The sequence below is a fragment of the Lagenorhynchus albirostris genome, chromosome 10 (genome assembly GCF_949774975.1).
Source record: "Lagenorhynchus albirostris chromosome 10, mLagAlb1.1, whole genome shotgun sequence".
In the NCBI taxonomy this organism is placed as follows: Eukaryota; Metazoa; Chordata; class Mammalia; order Artiodactyla; family Delphinidae; genus Lagenorhynchus; species Lagenorhynchus albirostris.
The window spans coordinates 43,763,711-43,789,900 of NC_083104.1; the positions used below are offsets into that span (position 1 = coordinate 43,763,711).

General features: G+C 43.4%; 1 protein-coding gene across 3 annotated transcripts in view; it reads left to right on the forward strand.

Moving 5' to 3' along the window:
• Positions 1–26,190, forward strand: part of MYRIP (myosin VIIA and Rab interacting protein) — a 218,802-nt gene that overhangs the window by 103,789 nt on the left and 88,823 nt on the right. For 2 of the 3 annotated variants that reach the window (XM_060162217.1, XM_060162218.1), the window contains exon 3: positions 2,269–2,490. In XM_060162217.1, coding sequence (XP_060018200.1) covers positions 2,269–2,490 — 222 coding nt within the window. Of the gene's footprint in view, positions 1–2,268; positions 2,491–26,190 lie in introns of those variants that run through there. The other variant, XM_060162219.1, reaches the window with a different exon arrangement.

Genomic DNA, 26,190 nt, shown 5'->3' on the forward strand with positions numbered 1-26,190 from the left:
TAAAGACTTTCCTTCCTGGGTGTTTTATCCTATTTAATTCAGTGTCTTTGAAATATCAGTAGAAGAAGGTCAATTGCTGAGGCTGTTCTTATATTGTTTACAGAGGTCAGAGCCGTTGATAACTTAGCTCACCTTCTATTCTAAATCTGAGGGACTGGATAACAACATCTTCATGTCTTAAGGAAAAAAACTTCTGTCCTGTTTCCCTGTAAATATTTTGTTCAGCCAAGTATACATATACAATATTTTACCCTGTAGAATTATCAGCTGGCCTGATGTAGTCTCCCCTTCTAATGCTCAAGAAACAAATGAGTATCGGGCACCGCAGTGCAGAGCAGAAAGCCCTGTGCGTATACTGGCAGCCATGTAAGCCAGCTCAGGGGACCTGAAAGCTAAAGCTACAAACACTCTTTGAATTTTCATGGAAAGATGTTTATGATGTGTTGTTGTTAAGTGAAAAATTAGATTATAAAACCATATGTAGATTTCCCATTCTAGTAGCAGGCTGGGATGAGCTAGTGCAGCCCTTCTTTGTACTAAAAGCACCTAAAAATACTAATAAAATATAAGGTTTAATATAAGAAAGAGAAAATATTTGCCAATCATATATCCGATAAGGGACTTGTATCCAGAATATTATAAAGAACTCTTATAACGCAATGATGAAAAAGATAAATATTCTAATTTTAAAATGGGTAAAAGATTTGAATAGACTTTTCTCCAAAGACTACGTACAAATGGCTAGTAGGGAAATGCAAATCAAAAGCACAATTAGATACCACCTCAAACCCCCTAGGATGGCTATAATGAAAAAGGCAGACAATAACAAGTGTTGGTGAGTATGCAGAAAAATCAGAACCCTCATATGTTGCTGGGGGGATGTAAGATGGAGCAGCGATTTGGAAAACACTCCGGTAGTTTCTTAAAAGTTTAAACATTTAGCATTACCATATGTCCCAGTAATTCCACTCCTGGGATTGAAAAGATACGTCCACACAAAAACTTATACATGAATGTCAATAGCAGCATTATTCAAAATAGCCAAAAAAGTAGAAAGAACCCAGATGTCTATCAGTCAATGAATGGATAAATAAAATATGGTACATCTGTAAATGGACTATTACTTGGCCATAAAAAGGAATGAAATTCTGATACATGCTGTCACATGGATGAACCTTAAACACATATGGTATGATTCCATTTATATTAAATGTCCAAATTCAAAGAAATAGAAAGTAGATTAGTGGTTGGTAGAGGGTGGGAGGAGTAATAAGCAAGATGTAACACTCAGAAGCCATAGAAGAAAAGACTGACCAATTTAACTACAGAAAAATTAAACGCTTCTAAATGATGAAAGACACCAATAAGCAAAGTTGAAAAGACAAGTTCAAAATGAAAGAAAATATTTGCCACATACATCATAGATTCATCTGGGGTGAATTGCACAATCACAAAATGGATACAGAAACAAAAATTATTTTCTGTTATTCTTTGTGGGTGTGCATCTTTGAACAGGAAAAAACAACTCAAATTTGCCAAGGCAGAATAACTTGGTTACTTCCGGTCAGTTGTATCCTGGGTAACTCGGTGTGTTTGGGGTAGATCCTTACCTCTTAGGGTTTCTCCTTTCCTCCTCAGAGTGTAGAGAAAAGTGCATGCAGTGTTGTGTTTTACATTACTATGACCAGTTGTGTGCCCAGAACATCCACGAGCTCTTTGGAAGAAGGGGGTTAACTTTTATCCAACTCTGAGTCACCAGTGTTTAGGATTAGCCCATCACCCAGAGAATCTTTATTGACTACATTGATTTGAAAGCTTTTAAAATCCCTGGTGCTTCAGTTTCCAGGGATATTAAGGGCCAGGATTGCATTTATCATATTCCCAGCAGGGCTGTTATAAGGATTAATATTTTAACATAAATGATCTCCTGCTCTTTTAAAAAGACATTAATTAAGCTAAAGGATTTCTTTTTAATGTGCTTAGCTTTATAATAATTTGTATTTAAATCTAGTGTCTGAAATATAAGTAATTAGGTTTTGTGCTTTCTTATAGAAAATATGACATATAGAAGAACACAAAATTAATCCACCATTAGGGTTCCTCTCTGGATATTATGTCAAGCCATTGATCTTTCTGTGTTTTACAGGAAGATCCTACATGGCAGCTTGCCATATGGGAGGGCCAGGGTGGCGTGCTTTAGGGAGGGAGCCCCCTGACCTGATGTGCTGTTTCTCTTCTCCTCACCCTTTCCCCAACCTGGCTCCCCAGCGAGATGAAGCAGAAGCTGGATGAGGAAGGCAGCAAGTGCAGCATCCTCTCCAAGCACCAGAAGTTCGTGGAGCACTGCTGTATGCGCTGCTGCTCACCCTTCACCTTCCTTGTCAACACCAAGCGCCAGTGTGGGGACTGTAAGTTCAACGTCTGCAAGAGCTGCTGCTCCTACCAGAAGCACGAGAAGGTGTGGATCTGCTGCGTCTGCCAGCAGGCGAGGTGAGTGGCCAAGTGCACCCTTAGGGTCTCAGCTAACGGGAGGCACCATCTTCCTTCAAACAGGTGGGGCCGACAGTGATTGATTGATCGGCATTATTTTTTAAGAAAGGGGAGGTTTACTAAGCTGTCTTCTACATTCAGTGTGTCTAATGCAGATAGAACACACCCAAACTTGTTTAATTAAAGTTAGCAGAAAGAGGATGCTGAGGAGAAGCTGGGAATTTCACTGGTTCAATCTTGTATGATGTCTTGTGGGGACATCGCCAGGAGTCTTGGGATTATTATTGTCTGAAATCAAAGAAGATGCAAAAGTTTGAACTCATTTCCTGTTTTTCCATATTATTCAAGTCCATCATAAGAACTTGTCCAGGAAAGAAGTCCATGATTCATGGGGCAGGTTTTGCTTCTTGAAATTTCTCTAAGTATCCGTTTGATAGAGAAGTATGTCTAGGTCAAAGTGTCTCAGATGTATGGCCTGTGGGCTGACAGTCTGTTACATTTTGAAGGATGCCTCAGAAGAGTTTATTTATGTAGTAACAAGCTGTGTAACCTCTCAGCATTGTACTGCCAAATTCATCATGGGAAACATTTAAGGGATATTTTGACTTGAATCAAGTATGGAAAATTTCAGATAAATAACAGATTTTAAAACGTGCCCAGTTTCTTGAAACCAACAAAAAAATTAGTTTCCAATAGATGGTTTAGACTAAATACCTGGTGTCTGGCTGGGGGATGGTGTTTGGGGTCACTTTGTGCTGCCATCCACTTTGACCATCAGCTTCTCTGCTCCTTGTGCAGTCTGAAATTCACCTTGGTTTAGAAGTGATTTACTTTAGGATATTACTCTCTGGGATATTCTTTCAGCATATTCATATGCGAGCAATTGGATTTTAAAACACTGTATATGTCAAATTACATGAAGAATACCTGTGTGTGTATTGTGTGAAATCCCAATAAAATAGTGGATAGCAGCTCTGTGAAGTTGCAGAGATGACCGCTTTTTAGACTCATGTTTCACTCCCCACTGCCTATGACATACTTTTCCTTTCCTATGTAAATTAATCCCATTTTTGGTGCATTGGTTTAATTTCTAGCTGTTTATCCAGTAGCTACCATATGCATATGTTTTTGAGATGCTATGGAGCCATGAATAATTATAATAATAAAAATTCTTGCTCACAGAAAATTAAGGCACTAGGAATACAGGGTAGACATCCATGTGATAAAATTAACCAATTGTGTCAGAAGTAAATGACTATATCAAGCACCCGGGCCTGTCTGTGGTGTGGTTCTACAGGAGGGACTCAGATTAGAACGTAGGCCTCCTTGGGGAGGACACAGGTAATGTCAAGTCAATGTAAAAATGGTGGTAGTCCAAAACTCCTCTTTCTCATCACAGTGAAAAAGAGTCTACCTGTCCTAGGGTTCTGGTTGGTTAGTTATTATAGTAAAAGCATTTTAAGAATTTTAAATGAAATTTCCCTTGTAATGGTCACTGCTCTAATTATGATCAGATGGTTTGTGCTTCGTCAGTTTGTTTTCTCCATATGTTTTGCATTAAAACATATTTCTGTTGTCAGTGTTAGTTTAAAATTTTTAGCTTTGGGAGATTAACAAACTTCAGTGAATTTATTATAGAATGAATGATGGATTACTTATTTTAGAAGTTATACAGCTAATGGGATACTACAGGATCATTCCCTTTGTCATCTTTTTATTATATAAAAATTTATCTTCTTGACCATTTTTTGCATAGATTCAGTCAAACATTATAAATAAGGACTTATACTGGTTGTTTAAGATCTTCTGAGGAAACCGAACTTTCTCAGTGAGCCTAGATGCACACGTCAGTCATCATTTGGTGTCGAACTGATTCAGGAATAGCGTTCCTACTTTTCTTGGAAACAAATTGGCTTCTTAGTTCTTTGCTTCATTATAAAAATTGTTCTCTCTGATTTTGTTGTTTTGTGCTATTACCTTTAACACAGACCAGTTTGGGAGATTGTTTTCGGGGAATGAGAGAGAAAAATTATCCCTGGGACTGAAATCAAAACATATCTCCTGATTATGCCTGTGGCATTGGCTTTGGTTTTTCTGAGACAACTTAAGCCTTCATTTCTTTTCACTTGGAGTCAAATATCCTTTACTTCTACCTGATCACTTATTGCTTGGTGTTCCACACAGTCCACAGGATTCATAAATTAGGATGCTGCCCTTTTAGTATAAACTCCACAGTATGTTTTAGAGATATCCTAATGGGTTTGCAATAGCCCTAAAGAAGATATGATATTAAAAAATTATCACTATGGGATGAGGACATCCACAGGTTAACAAGTATATGGGGAAATGTTGAACCTCAATAGAAAGCAAGGGAATAGAGATTTACGCTTCAAGTAGCTTTTTTCTCAGGAAATTAATGGGTTTTTTTCAGCATTCTCTTCAGTGTTGGCAAGGGTAGATTGAAAAAGGCACTCTCATCCATTGCTGGCAAAGTTGAAATGGGCATAACCTTTTACCAACGTGTATCAAGAGCCATTAGCATGTTCAAGTCCTTTAAGCCAGTAATTTCATTTTTGAAAACCTATACCTAAAGAGACGATGGAATATTTTTAATACAAAAATAATTCTCAATACAAAAATGAGATATACTGGATTATTTGTAATGTAAAACCCAGAAATAATCTAAATGTCCAACAATAGAACAGAGGAAGTAAGTTAGGATACATTCAACTTGACAGAATATGATGAGACATTTAAAATAATGTGTATATTGTATTAGCATGGGTAAATTCTTATATTAAAAATTATGTATGCGATGGTTTCTTTGAAGTGTTTTCACTTTTTTGAACAGAGAGCATTCTTCCTAGGTGTACACTTTGTGGAATATTTATGTGGCAAAGGAGCCTGAATGGCAATGGAATTATTTGTGTTGGCAGCACTGTGTGCCAATTTCATGTAGTTCATTTTGGTTAATGAGCTCTTGAGATTTCTTTACACACCATGATGCAACAAGTCAAAGAAAGTTACTGTGTGCTTGGAAAAATCCCATCTTACCCACGGCTGTTCAGTGAAAAAGCTGTACAACTGACAAATCTCTTGACTAGATTGAAGAATTTAAGGGAAAAAAATTGAGGAATGTTGGTGGGAAGTTTCATTTGTGTACTGTGAGAGATAGTCTACCCTTCCAAATTTTAGAATAAATCTCATCTTGGGAAACATCAAAGACACACCGAGCAATATTATTCAAACCAACTGGCTTGAAGTCTTCAAAATATTGATGTCATTAAAGAAAAAGAGACTGAGGAAATGTTTAGATTAAAGAAGACTAACAAGAAACGATACCCAAGTGACATGCCTAATCCTTAATCAACTCTTGAGGTGAGGGGAAATAGCTATGAAGGACATTGGGACAATTGACACCATTTGAATATGGATAATGGTAGAATAGTATTGTATTAATTTTAAATTTCCTGAAATTGATCACTTTACATAGCTCTATAATAGAGTGTCCTTGTTCCTGGAAATACACACTGACACACATCATGGTAAATTAAACATTTTTCACTTGTTTCCTCCATAAATGCTTACTGAGTTCAGCCTACACAGGAGGCCTGTGCTAAAACAATCAACTCTTTATTGCCCATCACTGATTTTCTGGAGAACTGTTTGTTCACGTGTTCACTTGCGATGTTTATCGTATAAATTTTGACACGAGTTCTTGGTGTGCCTTTTGTTTGTAATGTTCCTTTTCTCCTTTCTTCCTTGAAGCCTCCTTGCATAAATTTCAGGACAGTTACTATGGGGAAGGGGCCAACCTGAAATTTTGATCTTTTTAAAATTTATTTATTTATTTATTTATTTTTTAATTCTTCTCTTTTTTTTTGGCCACACCTAGCAGTTTGCAGGATCTCAGTGCCCCAACCAGGAACTGAACTCCAGCCACGGCAGTGAAAGTGCTAAAGCCTAACCAGAAATTTTGATCTTTTTGAAATTTCTCTGATAAGCAAAGGCACTGGTTCTCTCCTTTAGCAAGTGCCCAGGCCTACGTTAATGGCCAAGGTTAAAGAGTCAAACAGATTTCAGTACTGCTCACGGCAGCTTCCATAGTAACTGGAGATGAGTCTGTGCGTGAGTAGCTGTGAGTGAAGAGTGCTCTGCTGGAGACTCTGAAGTCCCCGTGGGGGCCCCGTGGTTAGAGCAACAGCAGGACAGGTGTCCCAGAGGAAGGGATGCCTGAGTTGGGCTTTCATGAGGTAGGTGTTCAGCAGGGGAGGACAGGAGGCAAAGGCAGGCTGGACAAAGGAAGGGGGAGCAATGGGCAGACTGGAAAGCTCGGGCAAGGTAGGGCTGAATCTAGGCTGCGGGCGGCAGAGAGTAGATTTCCAGAAAAGAATGCTAATTAGATGCCAACACTCTCCACTTCATGGTCCTGCAAGGTGGATGGCACCCCCTGTTATAGTTGTAGACGCTGAGCTCACTGAGGCATGTTACTGTTCCAGGTAAGGGTGGGAGCAGGATCCAAACCCAAATGTTTGCCTCCAGACTCCAGGGTGTGCATTCTCAACAGGACTAAATGCCCCCCCAACCAGGCCAAACTTGGTCTTTGGAGGGAAGAGGGAATCTTCCTCTTTTTATGCATAAAGCACAGATATACATACAGTACATACACAAGCCTAGGATAAGCCTTGCGGTTAAATATTTGAAGTTCCCTCAGAAAGGTCCACAGAACATCAATTTAAGAAATGAAAAGAAGGATTTGATATCCCAGTATAAGAGGGGGATAGCCAGCAAAGAACATCCATTTCACTTTATAAAAACCTTACAAGATGTAAATCCTTAGAAAGGTCCTAGAGAAATAAACCTTAATTTGGAAAGGCAGTATTCAGCATGAAGACAAATAAGTTTAGCAGGAACTATTATAGAAGATGATGCTGTATCCATTTCTTTCTCTTTTTTTTTTTTTTTTCTGTATTCATTTCTTAAGACTACAAACAGCTCTTAAAATCAAGACCAAAATCTACTGCTGCTGGGCTCTTCTGGTGGCGCAGTGGTTGAGAATCTGCCTGCTAATGCAGGGAACACGGGTCCGAGCCCTGGTCTGGGAGGATCCCACATGCCATGGAGCAACTGGGCCCATGAGCCACAAGTACTGAGCCTGCGCGTCTGGAGCCTGTGCTCCCCAACAAGAGAGGCTGCGATAGTGAGAGGCCCGCGCACCGCGATGAAGAGTAGCCCCCACTTGCCACAGCTAGAGAAAGCCCTCGCACAGAAACGAAGACCCAACACAGCAAAAATAAATAAATTAATTTAAAAAAAAAAGAATAAGGTGTTAAAAAAAAAATCTACTGCTGCTAAATTTCTTGAGTTCTCATTTGAGAGCAGGAACAAGTGGCCTAAAGAAGGCAAACTGATTCAGCATCACCTGATGGGAGGGCCAACGCATTTACCATATAAGTGGGCTACTTCAGCCTGGGCTGTGTAAGCTGTACTGTCAGAAGTATTCCTAGGAATCCTGCCTGAGGTGTGAATTGCTCTCAGAATCACCATAAAAGCATCAGAGAACATTATGGCCTCTGCAATTCAAAGGCAGCCCTGTCAGGGGAGTATTTATGAATTTGTTGGTAAGGAAAGAACTGAAAAGGCTTATAGTCTACACTAGTATAAGTGAAGATATGAGATAATTAAGAAAAGAGTATTTCATTTTTTTCTAAATAATTGACCCAGGGACCCCCAACTCCCCAGTCAAGTAGCTTCCAGAGCCTCATTCAAATTAAACCACACAAAGACATCTGCATTTTCTGGGACTGTGTGTCCTTCAGATGATTTGTTTAACCTCTAAAATGAGATTCTTCAAGAGACATCTAGGAATGGCCTTGTAAACTCAGGAAGTGTAATGAATTCCAAATAAGCTGAATAATTTTGTCAGCTGTGCCTTTCAGGTACGATCATAAAGCACTAAAATTTTTTTATTGCTTCTAATCAATTTAGCTTATATCTCTAACTTTTGGGAAAATAATATACCATTCAGTAGGTAGGCTATGTCATGTCACTGTGTGTTATCAAATAGAATGAAAAAGAAGAAACTGTCAATACACGCAACGCTGTGGATGAACACCATGGATGTTAAGCCAAAGAAGACAGATACAGATGGCACATACTGTATGATTCCATTGATGCAGCGTTCTGAAATGGTCAAACTGATTTATGATGAGAGAAACCAGAATAGTGACGGCCCTTGGGAGTAGAAGGGGCTACTGAATGGGAGGGGACCCAGCAAGCCTCCTGGAGTGATTAGAATGTTCTATACATTGACTTAAGTGGTGATCTTACGCGTGTGTGCACACATGTAAACATTCACTGTGACACTTAAGATTAGTGCACTTTACTATAGGTAAGCAATACTGCCATAAAATAATTTTTAAAAATTTACTGGCACATTTACACTGGCTCTGCCACTTAACAGCTATGTGGCTATTGGCCAGTTGCTAAGCATCTCTGAGCATCATTTTCCTCATCTGAAAAATGCGAATTCATGACACTGGGCTTAGAAGGTTGCTAAAGGATTAGAGAAGGATGATTTGTGCCCACCATGGTGTCTGTCCCATGGTTAGAAGGCTCTGGTGGTAAGAACTTTAATGTCTTTTACTATAACGACGTGCGGCCCACAGCCCCTGGCTCTGATGGCTCCAGCTCCGATGGCACAGCTGGGAAGCCATGCCGAGTCCCTGCAGGTATGCCAGAGGATGGCGCCTCCTGTGACAAGGACATCATTTCCAATCACACTCATAAAAGTATTCCAGCTACACTTTTTATTGCAGTAGAGGATTTTTTTAAGCATGAGTGGAGAAAATTAGAAGCTGTGGACAAGGCTTGTGGGTTGTACTCTAGGGAAATAAAAACCAAATAAATTCACTGGCTGATTTTGAGGAGAAAAGGTCATTCTCTGAGAATAATGCCAGAATATGTCCTTGAAACCCTGAAAAATAAACACGCAACTTGGAAAACCAAAATAAACACACAACTTGGAAAAATAAACACACAACTTGGAAAACCAAAGACATTCAGATCCGTAGCAAGATACATAATAATTAAACTTTTAAAAACTAAAGAAAAAATTAAAAATCTTGAAAGCAGCCAGAAATAAACAATATATTTCTTATAAGGGAAGATCAATTCAGGTGACGACAGATTTCTCAGATGAAACTATGGAGGTCAGAAAACTTAAAACTAAAAATATAAAGGGTGCAATCAAAGCAGGATGTCCACAACGACCCAGGAGGAATGGATTATGGTTCCCCAGTGAGCTGAAAAGCAAGTTAAACAGCTTGCTTTTCACTGCTTGGAGGCTGCCTTTGGAGGGATGAGACCTTTGTGGCCGTGGGGATTTCATGGCTTGGGCAGGCCCTCCCCAGCACAGGAGCGGGCTATAGCTCAACCCATAGCAGGGTCCTGCTTGCCAGGGGCTGGGACGGGAGAATGAGTTGCAGGGCCCGTCCAGAGAGTCACCAGGGCAGGTCCTGCTGCTTTGTGGGCCAGAGGCTGGGAGACGGCAGTGGGAATTGGCTCCCCTGGCCATCCAGAGGCCTGTCCCCTAGTTTACACTCAGGACCTCTGGTGTTGTGGAAAGAATGCCAGCCCCTGCTATCATACACACCTGGATGAAACCCTGGCCTGGCCCCATACTAGCTCTCTGTTCCCAAGTCTACTTTCCATCAAGTAGAGCTTTTGCTGGTTTAGGGTAGTGCTGGGAGTAATTACCAAGGCAGCCCTGTGCCTACTGCAGTGGACCTCCAGTGACTGTTCTCAAGGCCAGGTTCAGAGAAGTGATGTTGACAGTTGTGGCCTCTGGGAGCCTCAATCCAGAAGGAAGAGTGTAGCAGCAAGGGAATCTCATTGTGGGCACTGAGGCCGGTTGGCATTCAGGGCTCTAGGGTGGGACAACGGGGGCCAGCCCACACCCTGAGTCCAGGATGAAAACTGGGGGCTGTTAGGGAATTCATAAGGTGCCACAAAGCATAATCAACGAACTCCCCTCATACCACTGCTACATGGGTGAAAACAGAAACACAGCGACTAGTGCTGGACATGCACAGACATGACCATGGGGAGAAGGTTCATAGGAGGGTAGCAGGGCAAGTGACCCAGTGTGGCTGTGACAGAGGGGTGATGTGGCTGAGTTGGTTTGGGTTCTGATGCTGGCCCTGCCTGCCTGTGGGCAAGGATCCAAAGCCTCGCTTTCCTCCTGGTCCAGATGAGTGTAACACAGTGCCAGCCTCACAGCGTTGTGGACAAGACTCATTGAAAGGGGTCTGCCAGGGCTCAGCCCAGCAGCCGGCCCGTAATAAGTACCAATAGATGTTAGCTATTATTATGGTTGTTATTGTTGCCATCGCTGGGGAGTAAGCCAGACAAGTAGATCATAGAACTGAGAGTACAAACTGAAACATCTGCTTCAAGAAGGGAGGGTGTCGTGACACGCTAGATTTTGGTTCTGTTGCAGAGAACATTTGTCCAGCGTGAATGTGTCAGGTTAAAAGGATGAGGTGAGAAAGCTGGCCTGGAGTCAGTGGTGTCCTGGTGAATTTTTGACAACCGGCTCTCCAGGGATAAAGAAGGCTTGATTTGTAGTATTTGCCAATTTCCATAGTGTAAATACTCCCACCATATACGTTTTCGAGCTATCGACGTATTATCACTGAGTTGGCGAGAGGCACTCACAGTCAGCTCCCCGCAGCTGGAACAAGCCTGCCCAGCATAGCAGTGGCTTGAGTGGAAAAGGGTGTCTCCAAGAACAACAGGAAGAGGTCCCTGCCCTGCAAGAGCTCAGAGTCTAATATGGAAGACAGGAAAGTCCCAACCATAACCATACGGAGATGGTATAGGTGCTGGGAGAGCACCGAGAGGCAGTGCAAAGGCCCTGAGGGGTGAGCCAGCAGACCTGAAAGCATCCTGTGTCTGAGAGCATCTTAATGCCTGACACTCAAGTCTAGGTCATTAAGAAGGATGCAGCCAGACCTTATTAAATTGAAGAAGCATTTTTTGGTTGCATTATGTTGTTTTAACCTCTCAGCCACCCATGAGATACGTGGAGCCAATATTTCAATTTTGTAGCTGAAAAAATTGATGTTTGCAGAAGTTGTTACAACGTTGTCCTTTTTCGTTGGGAGCCCTAAAGCCATCTTTGAGCTTAGTAGCTTTCCACGCAGGTTCTTAAGACTCGGAGATGCTCCTGGGCCTGAGACTGAGGTGTATTCATGTAGCAGGAAAATTTTGGTCCTAGGTATATTTGGAGTATGCCACAATGCTAGAAGTGGCCATTAGATTTGTCTGCAGCTCAAAAAAATCAACCCTAACAAGGGCCCAAAACAAATAAACAAAGCTAAAAGGGGACATGAAAGTTAGAATTTTTATGAGAGTCTCAGGAATGTCATCATCATCATAAACCTTTTATACATTAGTTCCAAAGAACATGCTCCTCTTTGTTGGATGTTTCTGGGCTTATTGTATTACAAGGGCCTTGGCAATGTTTATGCAGAATTGTATTTGCTTCGCTAAAAACCACTTTCTGTCAATTTCTGTTTTCTTCTCTAAAATTATATACAGGATCTTCAGGCCAAGGTGTATGTGGATGTGTGAGAGCCTGTGAGTCTGTTTCAGTGGGACAAGGTCAAGGAAGGTCACTTCTGAGACCATGTGCACCTCTAATAATAATGTAAAAGTGCTTCTCTCCATCCCTTGATTTTTGACCTTGGGACAATCTCTTCTTTCTCAAGGGTTTACTAATAAGTGCCTCATGTGGTGTTACTGGATGCTGAAAAACACACCATGAATACTTGTTGCATTCAAAATTTCATCAAGAAAAATCAATATACTCAGCTTTATTTCTAATCAGACTGTTTTCTTGCTTGGTAAGCTTTGAGAACTTGTGCCAAATCCCTGACCTTTCTGGGCCCCTCCTGAGAGAATGACAGTTGACAGTGATTAGGGACCCCTGTGACACATTCCTCAGAGAGCCTAGGGGCTAGCCAGTGAGGAGCTGGCCCAATGCTCAGTGCTGAAATTTGCTGATGTCGTGAAGGGCGGTGATTGTGTTCAGACAGCATCGTGATCTTGGACTTAAAGGGCAGTGTAATTCCCCAAGATGGTTGGGAAAAAGAGGAATCTGCATATGACCTGTCCCCACCTGGTGTGGGGCATGAGGCTGAAGGCGGTGGAGAGAGCCCGCTCTCCTTGTAGACCAGCCAGAATTGTCCTGTCACCATTTCTGCTGAAGGCTCCAGTCTGCTGAAGGTTTCCAGTCTCCAAGAGCAAGTCACCTATAAGTATTACAGGGTAAGGTTTCAAGTTTAGGAAATGAAAACCTAACTCAGCTGACCAGCTTCATTCATTTTTAACTCATCATCTGTCAAACCTGCTGGCTTATGCACTTCCCTGCCTAGAGCCATTTCAGAAATGTCCTTCAGAAATAAAAGGCCACAAGGTGACATCTTATGTGGCACAGGTACCTATGACTTTCATTTCTCAGTGGCAGGGTTCCACCTCCATTGGTGTAGGCTTCCTGTCTGATGTCTGTGGAGGACGCGCCGTGTTGAGTTGCATTCTAGCGTGGTGGGTCTGTGGAGGCTTAAGTAGGTGCCACATAAATGCTCAGACACTCGGGTGGAGCAGAGGTGAGCCTTCAGGAAGCAGTGAAGAGGATTCATCTTCTTCCTTGCAGTTGTGGTTTCCCAGGCATGAACTTCAGGTAAGCTAGTGTGCTCCCAAGTAAGCTGGTACACATTGCCCCTCCCTCAGGGAATGGGTGGTTCTTAGCAGGAGCTGATTCAGCCAAAGTTTCTCTCTGTGTTCACCTCTCCTTTGTGGCTCTGGAGCCTTCATCCAGGTCTTGGTGAGGCCCTCTGGCCTGGTCTCCCCGGGATCTCCCCAACTGGGCCACTGAAGGGGGCTGCCACCAACGGAGAGACCAGGTTAGAGGAGGGTCTGGCTGTTAGGGGTCTCACACCCCAGAGTTTAGGCTTCCTGATCCAGATGCTCCGTCCTCGTGAAACCTTTCCTTCTGGTGCCAGCCACTTTTTAAAATGAAAGAATATAGTGTTTCTCTGCATCCGTGGTTTTAATGGCCATGTGACAAATCAAGGACAACCCAGACCTCCCCATGTCTGATTTAAATCACTCGGAGCATATTTTAGCAGACAATCACTAAATATATTCTTAGTGAGCTTGTATTTTCTCTAAAGTAGACAAGGATGGTTTAATGAGTATTAGCATCATGGCATGGGGCATTTTGCTTGTCACTTCTAATTCTCACATCTAATAACATGCTTGATCTACAAATTAGACTGCAGGATTCTTAGCGGCATCAAGGACTGAGTAGAGGAAGGGGAGTTTAAACAAGATAAAGGCTCTGTGTTGATCGTTTCTCCTCTTCCCAGAACCTCCCAAAAGGAAGATTTCATGCTAACATTGGCCAGGGAAGTCTGCACCTTCCACTCTCACCCTGGTAATGGTGCCAAGGATTGAACTTGCCTGGAAAGAGATGGCATTGCAAAGAGACACATTAAGATGCATTTCAGAAGCTATAAATGGCTCATCTGAGGCTCTGTAAGCCTTGCAGTAGACTCTGTTCTTGCTGTGTCTTTTGTGCCCTGTGTTTTTAGATTCCCATTCCCCGACCTGCTTGTCTGTGCTGTTCTGAGGACGTGGCTATTACCACTGTGAGACTGCAAAGGGGGGTTTTGAAACTGCCACTAACTCTTTTGTTGTTGTTTATTTATTTATTTATTTATTTATTTTTATTGAACTATAATTGATTTACAATATTGTGTTAGTTTCAGGTGTACAGCAAAGTGATTCAGTTATATATCTTTTTTTCCAGATGCTTTCCCATTATAGGTTATTACAAGATACTGAATATAGTTACCTGTGCTATACATTAAGTCCTTGTTGTTTGTCTATTTTGTATATATTGTGTATATGTACTAATCCCAAACTCCTATTTTATCCTTCCCCCTTCTTTCCCCTTTGGTAACCATAAATTTGTTTTCTATGTCTGTGAGTCTGTTTCTGTATTATAAATAAGTTCACTTGTATCAGATTTGAGATTCCACATATAAGTGATAAATGATATTTGTCTTTGTCTGACTTCCTTCACTTAGTATGATAATCCCTAGGTCCATCCTAGATAATCCCAGGTCCATCCCATCCATGTTGCTGCAACTAGAAACTGCCACTAACTCTTTTTTCTTTTGGCTGCACCATGTGGCTTGCAGGATCTTAGTTTCCTGACCAGGGATTGAAGCCCGACTCTCAGTAGTGAAAGCACCAAGTCCTAACCACTGGACCACCAGGGAAGTCGCTGCCACTAACTCTTGATTCAGAGACCCTGCCTGGGGTCTTTGCTACCGGTCCGTGGTCAGTACCCCAAAGCCCCCAAAGATGTCCTCCCCTCCTAGATGCTCTGTACCTCTCCTGGGCTCTCTCTCTTTTTCCCCTTGATCACAGCCAGCTGCCAGGAAAGGCTGTGAAAGGCATTCACCATGTGCCATATGGGGTGGGCATGTCTCCCCAAACCCCTCTCCCAGTGGAATTTTATTTACACAGGCAAGTCCTTATGGCCGCTCAGGGTATTCTACTCTGGGATGCTTTCAGCGGTGCCTGGGGCTGCCTTGGGGCTGTCTTGTCACATGTGGCCCACACTAGTCATCCAGAACCCCAAGAAGGACTGGAAAAGTGAAGTGAAAGTCATGGTCCACTTCCTGAGAGAGAGGCATGTTGTCTGTGTTAACTCCCCAAATCCCCAGAAAGCCTGCAAGGCAGGAATTAGCCTCGATTTACAGGGTAGGAGATGGGCTCAGAGACCTGCTCAAAGTCATGTGGCTGACAAGGCACTGAGCCTGGACTGGGAACCCAGCTTATTTGATTTTGAAATCCAGCATCTTTGGGTTCATCTGTCCGTCCCCGATCTAATCACTGTGGCTGGGAGGAGGGGAAGACACCTGATTAGAGCCAGACCCACTCTTGGAGCCTGGGAGTGGGGAGAGGTGTTTCCCCCAATATTTGGGGTACTGTTTTGTCAAGAAGAGGATGAATGGGTGCCAGACTCTGAAAGGAAGATTTCCACTACAAGCTCCTTTTACAATTTCCCAAACTGACCTCACACCTCCTCCAAACTGGAGTGGTCCAGCGCTGTCACCGTCCCTCACAAGGATAGAGCCTGATTCCTCCTCCCTCACACCCCTTCTGGGATGACTTCCTCAGGCCTAGAGCTGTAAACAGACCCTGGCATCCTCCCTCCCTGAGCAAGGAGGATGAATCAGCTTCCAGCTGCTGCCCACACAAGCTGTGCTGCTCTGAGGAACCCCAGCTCCCAAGTGGGGATCATTTCCTCCAGCACAGAGCCAGGTTTTCAGATACCCAGAGCCAGAAATCAGGTCCTGACCAGAGGGGCAGGACCTTGGGGGGCCTCCTGATCCTGCATCCTCAGACTGAGAGAATCCAGCCTTGCTTTAGAGCCAGTGAGAGGAGAGAATTCCCCAAAGCCCCTGGCAGAGCTTCTCCAGGAAACTTGGGGAGGCTTTTGAGAACTGTGTAGGCAGGGGCTGTGTGTACAGTCCAGCCACTGGTCACAGCTGCCACGCACACACACACACACACCACATACCCTCTCTGCCTCCCTCTCTTCCTTGCTCTCTCCCTCTCCCTGTTCCCTTTTTCCCTCACACACTCACAATATGCTCTCGAATTCTCCACAGTCCCTCCTCCCCTTTCCCCTGCCCTCTTCTCTCCCCACCTTCCTTCTCTCACACATAGAAGCATAGAAGCGATATCCACAGTGTCTCTCTCTGGTTCTCTCACATGTACACTCTCGCCCATTTCTCTCACACACATAGAGGCTGTACAACACAACACTTCACCCTCTCCCTCTTCCCCAGTCCTCCAACACACACACACACACACACACACACACACACACACACACACACACACACACTCCAACCCTGGACAACATCTGTGACCACTGACCCTTCAAAGGCTGGCCTCCACAGGTTATCTGGGGTCATTCCACCTCTGGATACACCCCAGATGGCAGTCAATCCCTCAACGTATGTTCCAACTTTGAAGGTTGGGTTCATGGAGTGCCTCAGGTAAGAAAACTAATGTCAGAGAAGGGAAGTGATCTGAGCCTAGGGACACAGCCACTGTGTGACAGAGGTGGGCAGGGAACCCAGCTCTCTGAAGCTCTAGGCTAGTATCTTTCCATGTCTCTCCTCTGACATAAAGTGCATCTCCCAGGACTGAATCCTCACTGTGGAATAAGGGAGGCCCTGTGAGGATGAAATCACATCGAGCACATGACAAAGGCAGCATGATAAACTAATGGGGGAAATCTCTGCAAATGACTTTGAGTACATAAGTTCCACTCCCCTCCAACAAAACCCTCATCTAAGTGACTGAAGAAATCAAAGATTGTTTTTAATGGGTCTGTGTCAGCTCTGGCAACAGGGGTGGCCATCCGAGTACAAAATTTCTGCATGATTTCATGCCAAGGACTGAATAGAGGGGTGTCCGGATCAGCCTCAGGTGAGGTGCTAGGAGGGCATCCTGGGAAATGGGGTTCGGCCCAGCAGAGTCTCCCAGAGCCCCCATCTCAGAGCAGTAGGGCTGAGAGCATAGGGCAAAAGACATCAACATCTTCGAAAGGATAAAAGCTTTCTTTGCCAGGCAAAATGAAAACTGTAAGAAAAATGTGGGCACTCTGAGAGGCGGCATCTGTGCTGCCTGGCAAGGCCACCAGTGTACTGTTTGGGTGAAGCAAAGCACCCCAGCCATCGTCCTAACTCCTTGCTTTCCCTATCACTGTGGCTTGGTATCAGTGGCCCTGCCAGCACCCAGGAAAAAGGCTCATCTGTTGCCATGGAGCTTTCAACTTATTCAGAGGCTCCGCCTTGAGTCACTGCCTTTTTGCAAATAGACCCCACTGCCAACAGCCACCAAAAAAAGCTTATAGAAATAGGAAATAATTTTTCGGTACAATAGCTAACATTACTGAGAGCTTATTCTGTAATGAATTATTGTTCTAACCACTCAGATACCTTCATAACGCCATAAAGCAAGTATATTGCACCCATTTTACAGATGTGGCAAGTAAGAAAAGAAAGGTTAAGGAACTTGCTAGAAAGTGGAGGAGTTGGGATTTATACTAGGCAGGCTGGCTCCGTAGTTTACCCTCTGCACTGTGATGCTCTCAAGAACTCAAAAATCAACAGACTTTCTAAAGGCTGGGTTTTGGGGTGCTTAGTTGAATCCTGGTCAGCGGTTTCAATTTTGGTGAGAATTTTGTTACAAGCCCCTCTAAAAGCAATTTATGCAATGTATTCAAGGCTTCTCTTGAGAGATATTTTGGGCTCTATACAGATGGAGGAGATCTGAAGTCCACCATGCTGGATAATGCTAAAATAAAATCCCCACCACCACCACCTACACACACAAGATCTTTGGCCAGGATCCCACTCTGGAGGTGGGGATTGGTAGCGAATGTGCACGATTTCCATCCCTGAAGGACACGTCCTGCAGCGTGGTGCCCAGAGCCTCCTGAGTTTCTCTGTAGGGGGAAATCTGCAGAGGCCTGGGAACACGGCAGAACCCACTTGGAGGTTCCTTCTGCTCAAACTGGGACACTGGAAAGGGGATTCGCGATCCGCTATCGACAGCGTGGACAACGGAGGTGGTACAGACCTTGCCCAAGATGAGCTCAATGACTTAATGAGAACAGAAATGTGGCTAGAGGAGCTCAGCCAGAACTGTTAGAGAATTCCGCTGTTCCTCATCCACTCTCACTCTCCAAGCAGCCCTGCAGACTCTGATCTGAGCTCATTACTCTGCTCCCTTGAAGTCAGAGCTCCTAGCACTTTCACCCCCAAAATGACCAGTCTTAATAGCTTGGCAGGTCAGGTGGCTTGCATTAGTTCCTGTCAGAGACCACTCCAGGATTTCAACTTGCTTTTCAAGCCAAAGGACAACATCAGCCTTTTTTTTTCTTTTGAGATTTACATTTGAACAGAAGTACATTAACTTCTCTTTGATTTGCAGAATATAAATGTGTTCCCATTTTTGTAAGAAGTGGCCACTAATTTTTCCATGAAAAAAGAAAAGGCATGTGCCTTTTCAAAGTTTGCATTTATGCTCCACATATGTGAAGAGAACCCATTTCTGATGCAATCCATTCCAGGAAACTGTAAGCAGAATTTTGCACACATACATTTGTCTGGAAGAAATGGACCCATCCACAGAGGCTGCAGTTACTTGGCAGTTGGCAAAAAAGAACCAATTTCTTGGGCTTCCCTGGTGGCGCAGTGGTTAGGAGTCTGCCTGCAATGCAGGGGACTCGGGTTCGAGCCCTAGTCCAGAAAGACCCCACATGCTGCGGAACAACTAAGCCCATGCACCACATCTATTGAGCCTGCGCTCTAGGGCCTGCGTGCCACAACTACTGAGCCCGTGTGCCACAATTACTGAAGCCCGCGCGCCTAGAGCCTGTGCTCCGTAACAGAAGAAGCCACCGCAATGAGACGCCCACGCACCGCAATGAAGAGTAGCCCCCGCTCGCCACAACTAGAGAAAGCCCCCGCACAGCAACGAAGACCCAACGCAGCCAAAAATTAATTAATTAATTAATTTTTTTTAAAAAAAGAAAGAACCAATTTCTTCCTTTCCTCCTTAGCGCCCTCGGTTTATCTGTAGGTCCTTTTCTAAGTAAGTGCTTTATAAACAGTAGTGCACTGTAAGCAGAGTGCCCTGCGTCCTCATGAATATTCTGAAGCATGCACTCATACCCACACACAGACAGGAGCTAATGTGATGATTTGCAGAATACTCTGCCTACCACTTCACAGTAAAGGGATAGCACATTCTTCAAAATCCTGCCTAGATCCTTTAGAGAGAAGATTCCCCAATTCTTTCCTAACAACGTTCTGCTCCCTTCGCGTGTGTGTGTGTGTGTAGATGTGTGTGTGTAAAGGCCATTCCCTGCCACGCTGATGTAAAAGCAAATTAGGAAAAAATTTAAATGACAACCAATAGGGCACAGGTCAAATAAATTATAGTACACCCCTAAACAGGAATGAGGAGGCTCTATATTTATGATACAGGATGATCTCTAGGATGTGTTGTTGTGGAACAGCCAGTGCAGAGAAGTCCTACCATTTGTATAGAAGAAAAGCAAAGGGGAACACTTTGGGGAGGATTGTCATGTGTGTGCACAGGTGCACAAGAAAGTGACAGCATTGTTTGCCTCTGGGGAAGGGAACTGGATGGATGGTAAACATGGGTGAGCAGGAGGCTTACATTTTAAACTCCATGACGCATCTATTAAATTTTTTTACTTAAAGAAAATTAACAGTCAAAAAAAGAAAGAGGATATTGCCTTCACCACTGACGAGCTATGTAGTTTTTGTTTTCGTAAAAGAAGAGTTGTCTCGTAATTTAGTTTTGAGGACTAAAAAGACCTGGCTCCATGGCAGGCACATAGGAGGCGTTCATGAACCAGCAGGTATTATTAATTACATGGCAGCCCCAGCAGCTCCAACCTACTATGAACAAACAGTGACGTTTTCACAGTATCTTTAACCACTCACAAAGTCCTTGCAAAGTCCTTGCCTTTTAATGTTCACAATAGTACACTGTGTGTTTATTATAGCCAAGTCCAGAATTGGTTAATATAAACAGTAATCAGATCATCTTGTTCCAACAACCAGCTTGGAACTTAAAGGGAAGACACCTCATAATATAACATAATGTTACCATTAATCAAACAGATGAATAAGCCAAAAAGGAAATTACACACTTTTTAAAAATACAAATGTGAAGATGTTATCACAGCAAAGCTGGCACACCTCAACATGTCAGGACATGGGAGGTGAGGCAATAGCCAATGCAACTAACTGTGTGTCCCTGGAAGTTTGGTTGTAGGAAATTGTGATCATTTGTATTCTGAGGGTGCGGGAAGTGAGATGCAGAAAGATAAACGTGTTCAAGGCCGTACATAGAGTGATGTGACTGGGAGAAGAATCCATATGTGCTGACTGCCTTTTCTTTGCTGTCTCAGTCCCTAGATCACACAAAGTAGCACAGGGAGGATGCAAGATTTCCCTTCTGGACAAGCTTGGTTCAGAGTGCAAATTGCTGCAGCTATAGCAGGACAGCAGCTCTTCAAATAAATGCAGTTAAATTCTCTTACTTCAAGTTGATTCTGACAAGTGAAAGTAAGTCCCAATCAGCTTTACAAATAAGAAAGCAAAAGAAAAGCCACATTCAAATGACATTTATCCCTGCCTCCAAAGAGCCGACACTAAAAGAAACCATTTCGCTCCCCCTTCCCCCAGGCCTGACAATTGCCTGGTTGAGTATCAGTCAGACTCGCTGAACCGGACAGAGAGGAATAAATCAAGTGTAAGTGTGGAGCCGAGGGCCACAGAGACGGCCTCAGAGATGGGAGAGTTCAGGGCCAGGTCAGGACTAGTGGCATCAAGTCTGGGAGGGCTTCTTAAGGGACAGGTAGGGACAGCTGGGCAGATCCTGCCCAGGCCAGAGTGACTGCAAAGAGGAGGCTGCTGTGCCCAAGTCCAGTGAATGACAGCTGGAAAGTCCTGGAAGGGACAGAGCATTCCCTGACACATCCACCTCCAGACCATCTCAGAAATGTCTTCTTATTTAGACCTTCCTTGGGTGATGGTGCTTCATTGGTTTTTATCCCTAACTACCAATGCAGGACCTCAGCCTCCTTCAAAGCTCCTCTCCACAACCCACCCCCATGGATTCCTGGGAGTCTCTAAGGGCACAAGTTTCAACAACTAACCCATGACATCCATGGATTTTTTTTTCCACTTTTTTTCCGCTGTTCCTCATCCTCAGTGTATTATAGGCTCTGCATTCATCACTATACTCCCCTGGGTACCACCACTGTACTCCCCGGGCGCCACCCTCTCCTGCTGGGATCATCTGCTTCACTGGGCACTTTTCCCCCTTCCACGAGCACAACTGTGTCCCCCTGGCAATCCTCTGCCACCACGGAACCCTAGTGTCAAAGTGCCAACACACGGGGCTGCCCTATCAGGGCCGAGTTAGGGTCAGGTAAGCAAGGCACTCACCTCCAGTGTAAAATTTAAGGGAGTGACCAAAATCGAATAATCAAGATAAATACTTTCATGTAGTATGTTTAAAAATCAAAATTAATGCAAAAATTCATAAAGAACAAAATATAAAAATTTTCATTGAAGTATAGTTGATATATAATATTATGTTACAGATGTACCATATAGTGATTCACAATTTTTAAAGGTTATATTCCATTTATAGTTATTATAAAGTATTTTCTATCAAAATTTACAAATTTTAACTAAAGACAGGATCTAGTAAAAGCCTCTGATTGGAGACTGAGACAAAAGAAAATATTTATCCCCCTACATAATATTCTTATGTACTTTTAATGATAATTTTTCTAGCATATTAAAATATCCAAAAAAATAGTGAAAAATTGAAAAGTATGTATGTTAAACTCACAACGTTATTTTTTGATTTTATTTTTTTTGTGGTACGCGGGCCTCTCACTGTTGTGACCTCTCCCGTTGCGGAGCACAGGCTCCGGACGCGCAGGCTCAGCGGCCATGGCTCACGGGCCCAGCCACTCTGCGGCATGTGGGATCTTCCCGGACCAGGGCACAAATCCGTGTCCCGTGCATCGGCAGGCGGACTCTCAACCACTGCGCCACCAGGGAATCCCCACAATGTTATTTTAAGTTTAAATATTTTATTTAAATCAAAAGCACAACTTCTTATAATTTTACTTTCCTGGCCTTAATGGAAGCACACTCATCAATAATATTTTCAAGGTACCACCTCACACTGGTCAGAATGGCCATTATTAAAAAGTCTACAAATAACACTGGGCTTCCCTGGTGGCTCAGTGGTTGAGAATCCGCCTGCCAGTGCAGGGGACATGGGTTGGAGCCCTGGTCCAGGAAGATCCCACATGCCGTGGAGCAACTAGGTCCGGGTGCCACAGCTGCTAAGCCTGCGCTCTAGAGCCAGTGAGCCACAGCTACTGAGCCCGCAAGCCACAACTACTGAAGCCCGCACACCTAGAGCCCGTGCTCCACAACAGGAGAGGCCGCCACAGTGAGAGGCCTGCACACCTCGGCGAGGTGTGGCCCCCGCTCGCCGCAACTAGAGAGGGCCCGCACACAGCAACAAAGACCCAATTCAGCCAAAAATAAATAAATAAATAAATAATTTTTTTTAAAAAAGTCTACAAATTACAAATGCTGGAGAGGGTGTGGAGAAAAGGAGCCCTCTTACACAGTTGGTGGGAATGTAAGTTGGTGCAGCCACTGAGGAAAACAGTATGGAGGTTCCTCAGAAAACTAAAAATAGAATTACCATATGATCCAGCAATCCCACTCCTGGGCATATATCCAGACAAAACTATAATTCAAAAAGATACATGCACCCGTTGTGTTCATAGCAGCTCTATTCACAATAGCCAAGACATGGAAACAAGCTAAATGTCCGTCAATGGATGAATGGATAAAGAAGATGTGGTACATATATACAATGGAATATTACTCAGCCATATAAAAGAACAAAATAATGCCATTTGCAGCAACATGGATGCAACTAGGGCTTATCATACTTAAGTAAGTCAGAAAGAGAAAGACAAATACCATATGATATCACATATATGTGGAATCTAAAATATGACACAAATGAACCTATCTACAAAACAGGACATAGAGAACAGGCTAGTGGTTGCCAAGGGGAAGGGGGTTGAGGGAAGGATGGAGTGGGAGGCTGGGGTTAACAGATGTAAGCTATTATATATAGAATGGATAAACAACAAGGTCCTACTGTACAGCACAAAGAAGTATAATCAATATCCTATGATAAACTATAATGGAAAAGAATATTTTAAAAAAGAATATATATATATATGTATAACTGAATCACTTTGCTGTACAGCAGAAATTAACACAACATTGTAAATCAACTATACTCCAATAAAAAATATTAAAACTGAAAAAAATATTTTCAAATATTATTATCTACTCCCTTGTTCTCTCCTTCAGCCTGTTTCCTCATCCATCTCCCTTTAGCCACTGTGCAAATTGTAGAAGTTGTGCAAAGGGCCCAGGAGCAGCTGCGGGGGTGTCTCACACAGACACACTTCCTCACTTCTCTCCCAGGCTTTCCTTGCTGCTATTTGTCAACTCCAGCTTCCCACCCTTAGCAGGATACTTCACATTAATGGCAATTGTCACGTATCAACTGAACATGACACTTCCAGCCTCCTGGCCATGTCTGTCTACAAATTCCCAGGGACACACTCAGGGGTCCCAGTGTGAGGGCTGTTCTTTTCCATCTAGTCTCTCAGTCTCTTTTGACTTTTCGAGACTGATTGCTCTGACTCCGTGCTCAAGGGCCTTCATGCTGTCAGGGCTGAATGAGTCCTATTTTCCAAACACCTGCCTGTCATTCTGTTGTTTTCCCCACAGCTCTGAATCAGTAATATCTTCCTGTGTTCTTGGCTACAGAACACAGGAAGATATTACATTCTACAGCATGTCAAATCTATCCTCAAACTCAGTGATTCTCAAAGTGGACCAGCAGCATCACATCACCTGCACATCTGTCAGAAATGCCCATACTCGGGCCCCGCCCAGACCAAACAAATCAGAAGCTCTGAGGCTGGCCCAGCAAGCTGGGTTTTAAGTTTAAAAACTAAATACTAAAGATTAAGAACCACCTTAACCCTAAAGTCTAACCTTTTGGTTAAGATGAAATGTAAGAATTGAATGTGTTTCCTGACGAGTCTATTTTTACTCTTTATCTGTTGATTACACCCACATCCTGCCAAAAAAGAATGTAGAGGGCTTGGGATAAAATAATAACGTTGATGATAATAAGGAATAGCATATTCTGAAGATTTACACTGGGCAGGACACTGCGCGGAGTGCCTCGCATGTGTTACAGCATTTAATCTTTTAGAAAAATCTGATGAAATATTTATCTCCTTTTGCATCTGGGAGGAAAAAAAAAACAACCACCTCTGATAGGTTAAATAAATTGCCTAGGATCAGATTTGGGGGAGAAAGAAAGTTTGTTTGATGGGTTTTTTTGTTTTTTTAGTACAGTTGAGTTTATTTTAGGGACACTGTAGCCAAGGAGTTACTTAGAAATCATAATTCTAAGAGTTGAGTGTCACTCAGCAGAGTAGGACTGAGTGATTCTGGTGGCAAGGCTGTCCCCGGGCCTTTCCTCAGTGCGAGCACTCACTTGGGAGAGCTGCCATCAGCAGGGCGAGAGACTCAGCTAGAGAGACTGGGCTCCGCAGGCCTCTGCTGGCAGGAGAAACAGTGCACACTGTCAGTCAGGGAAGCCTGTCCTTGGACAACTGCTCTCTCAGAAGACATGTAACAAGCAGCTGAGGCCCACACTGATGTCAGTTATTGGTCCTAATGGATAAACCAAGTTCTTCCTACTGATCCTATATTGTGGTCTGTATAGGGGGAGGGGGGCTCTTTGATTTTTACTTCTTTAGAGAAAAAGGTTTCCTTATAATAGGACTTAAACTTAATGAATATTTAGTTTCTTCTGAGATTAAATAACTACCATTCTCTTCGTGCTCACTGTGTTCCAGTTCTATGGTAGATGCATAAGCATATTAGGTCAATGATGCTTTGTAAGACTCTGCCAGATCAATACTAGTATCTCTATTTTGCAAATAAGGAAAACGGCACCCAGAGAGGTTAGTAAATGTGCCCTTGTTCACATAGGTGGTAAGTACTAAAATGCAGTCTGATACCCAGCCCATCATCTGCCCATGCCAGCAGTTCCTAAAGCATGTTCTGGAAGCATGGAGACGCCTCATAGGCTGCAAACCAATTCCCAAACACAGTTCCTTTCTTCTCTTCTTGTAGGCAAATGGGGCACAATTCTGCAGACTTAGGTTTCTGCTTAAAACTAGGGCTACTTCTTAGTAATCTATTAAGTAAGTTATTAAGGGTTGCCAGAATCTGGTTTTTATAAGCCAACGTTAGAACAGTCATTTGCTATGTGCTGCCAGATGCCACATCCTGGCCTTTCCTTTCTCTACTCTGTTCCTGGGGGTGCTGAGCCCCAAAGGCTGCATTGCCCAGGCTCCCTTCTGAGCTTGGCCAATGGGAGGCCCTGGAGGGAACTGGGAGGGCAGGAGGAAAAGAGAAAACAGGGTATCAGTCTCTCTGCCTCAAGAAGTGTCTCTGCAGCAGCTGCATCTCCTCTGTGGCCCCAGCTTCTGGCTCCAGGATGGTCGTACTGGTAATGCCACCTCCTCCCTTGTCCCTCTGGCCCTGGGGTGGTGGCAGCTCCCCCATTGCTAGCCTCTGGGATGCCTCAATCATCCTCTCTTTGGAGTCTTAGTGGTTTCATCATCTATATAACCAATTGCCTATATTAAAGTCCCTCTGTTTGAAGGACCTGGAGCTTTTTCTCTTTTATTACCATTCAGTGTGTTGTTGGTGCTGAAGCTTCTCATTCTGTATTCTGTGAAGCAGAGCTCACAGATCATGGATGTGCTTATAGTTTTCAGGAGGGATGCTTCATTATCCGTACATCATCAAGGTCACCTTGAGTTGGTCATGGATTTTAATTGTTGTGCTTCTTAATTTT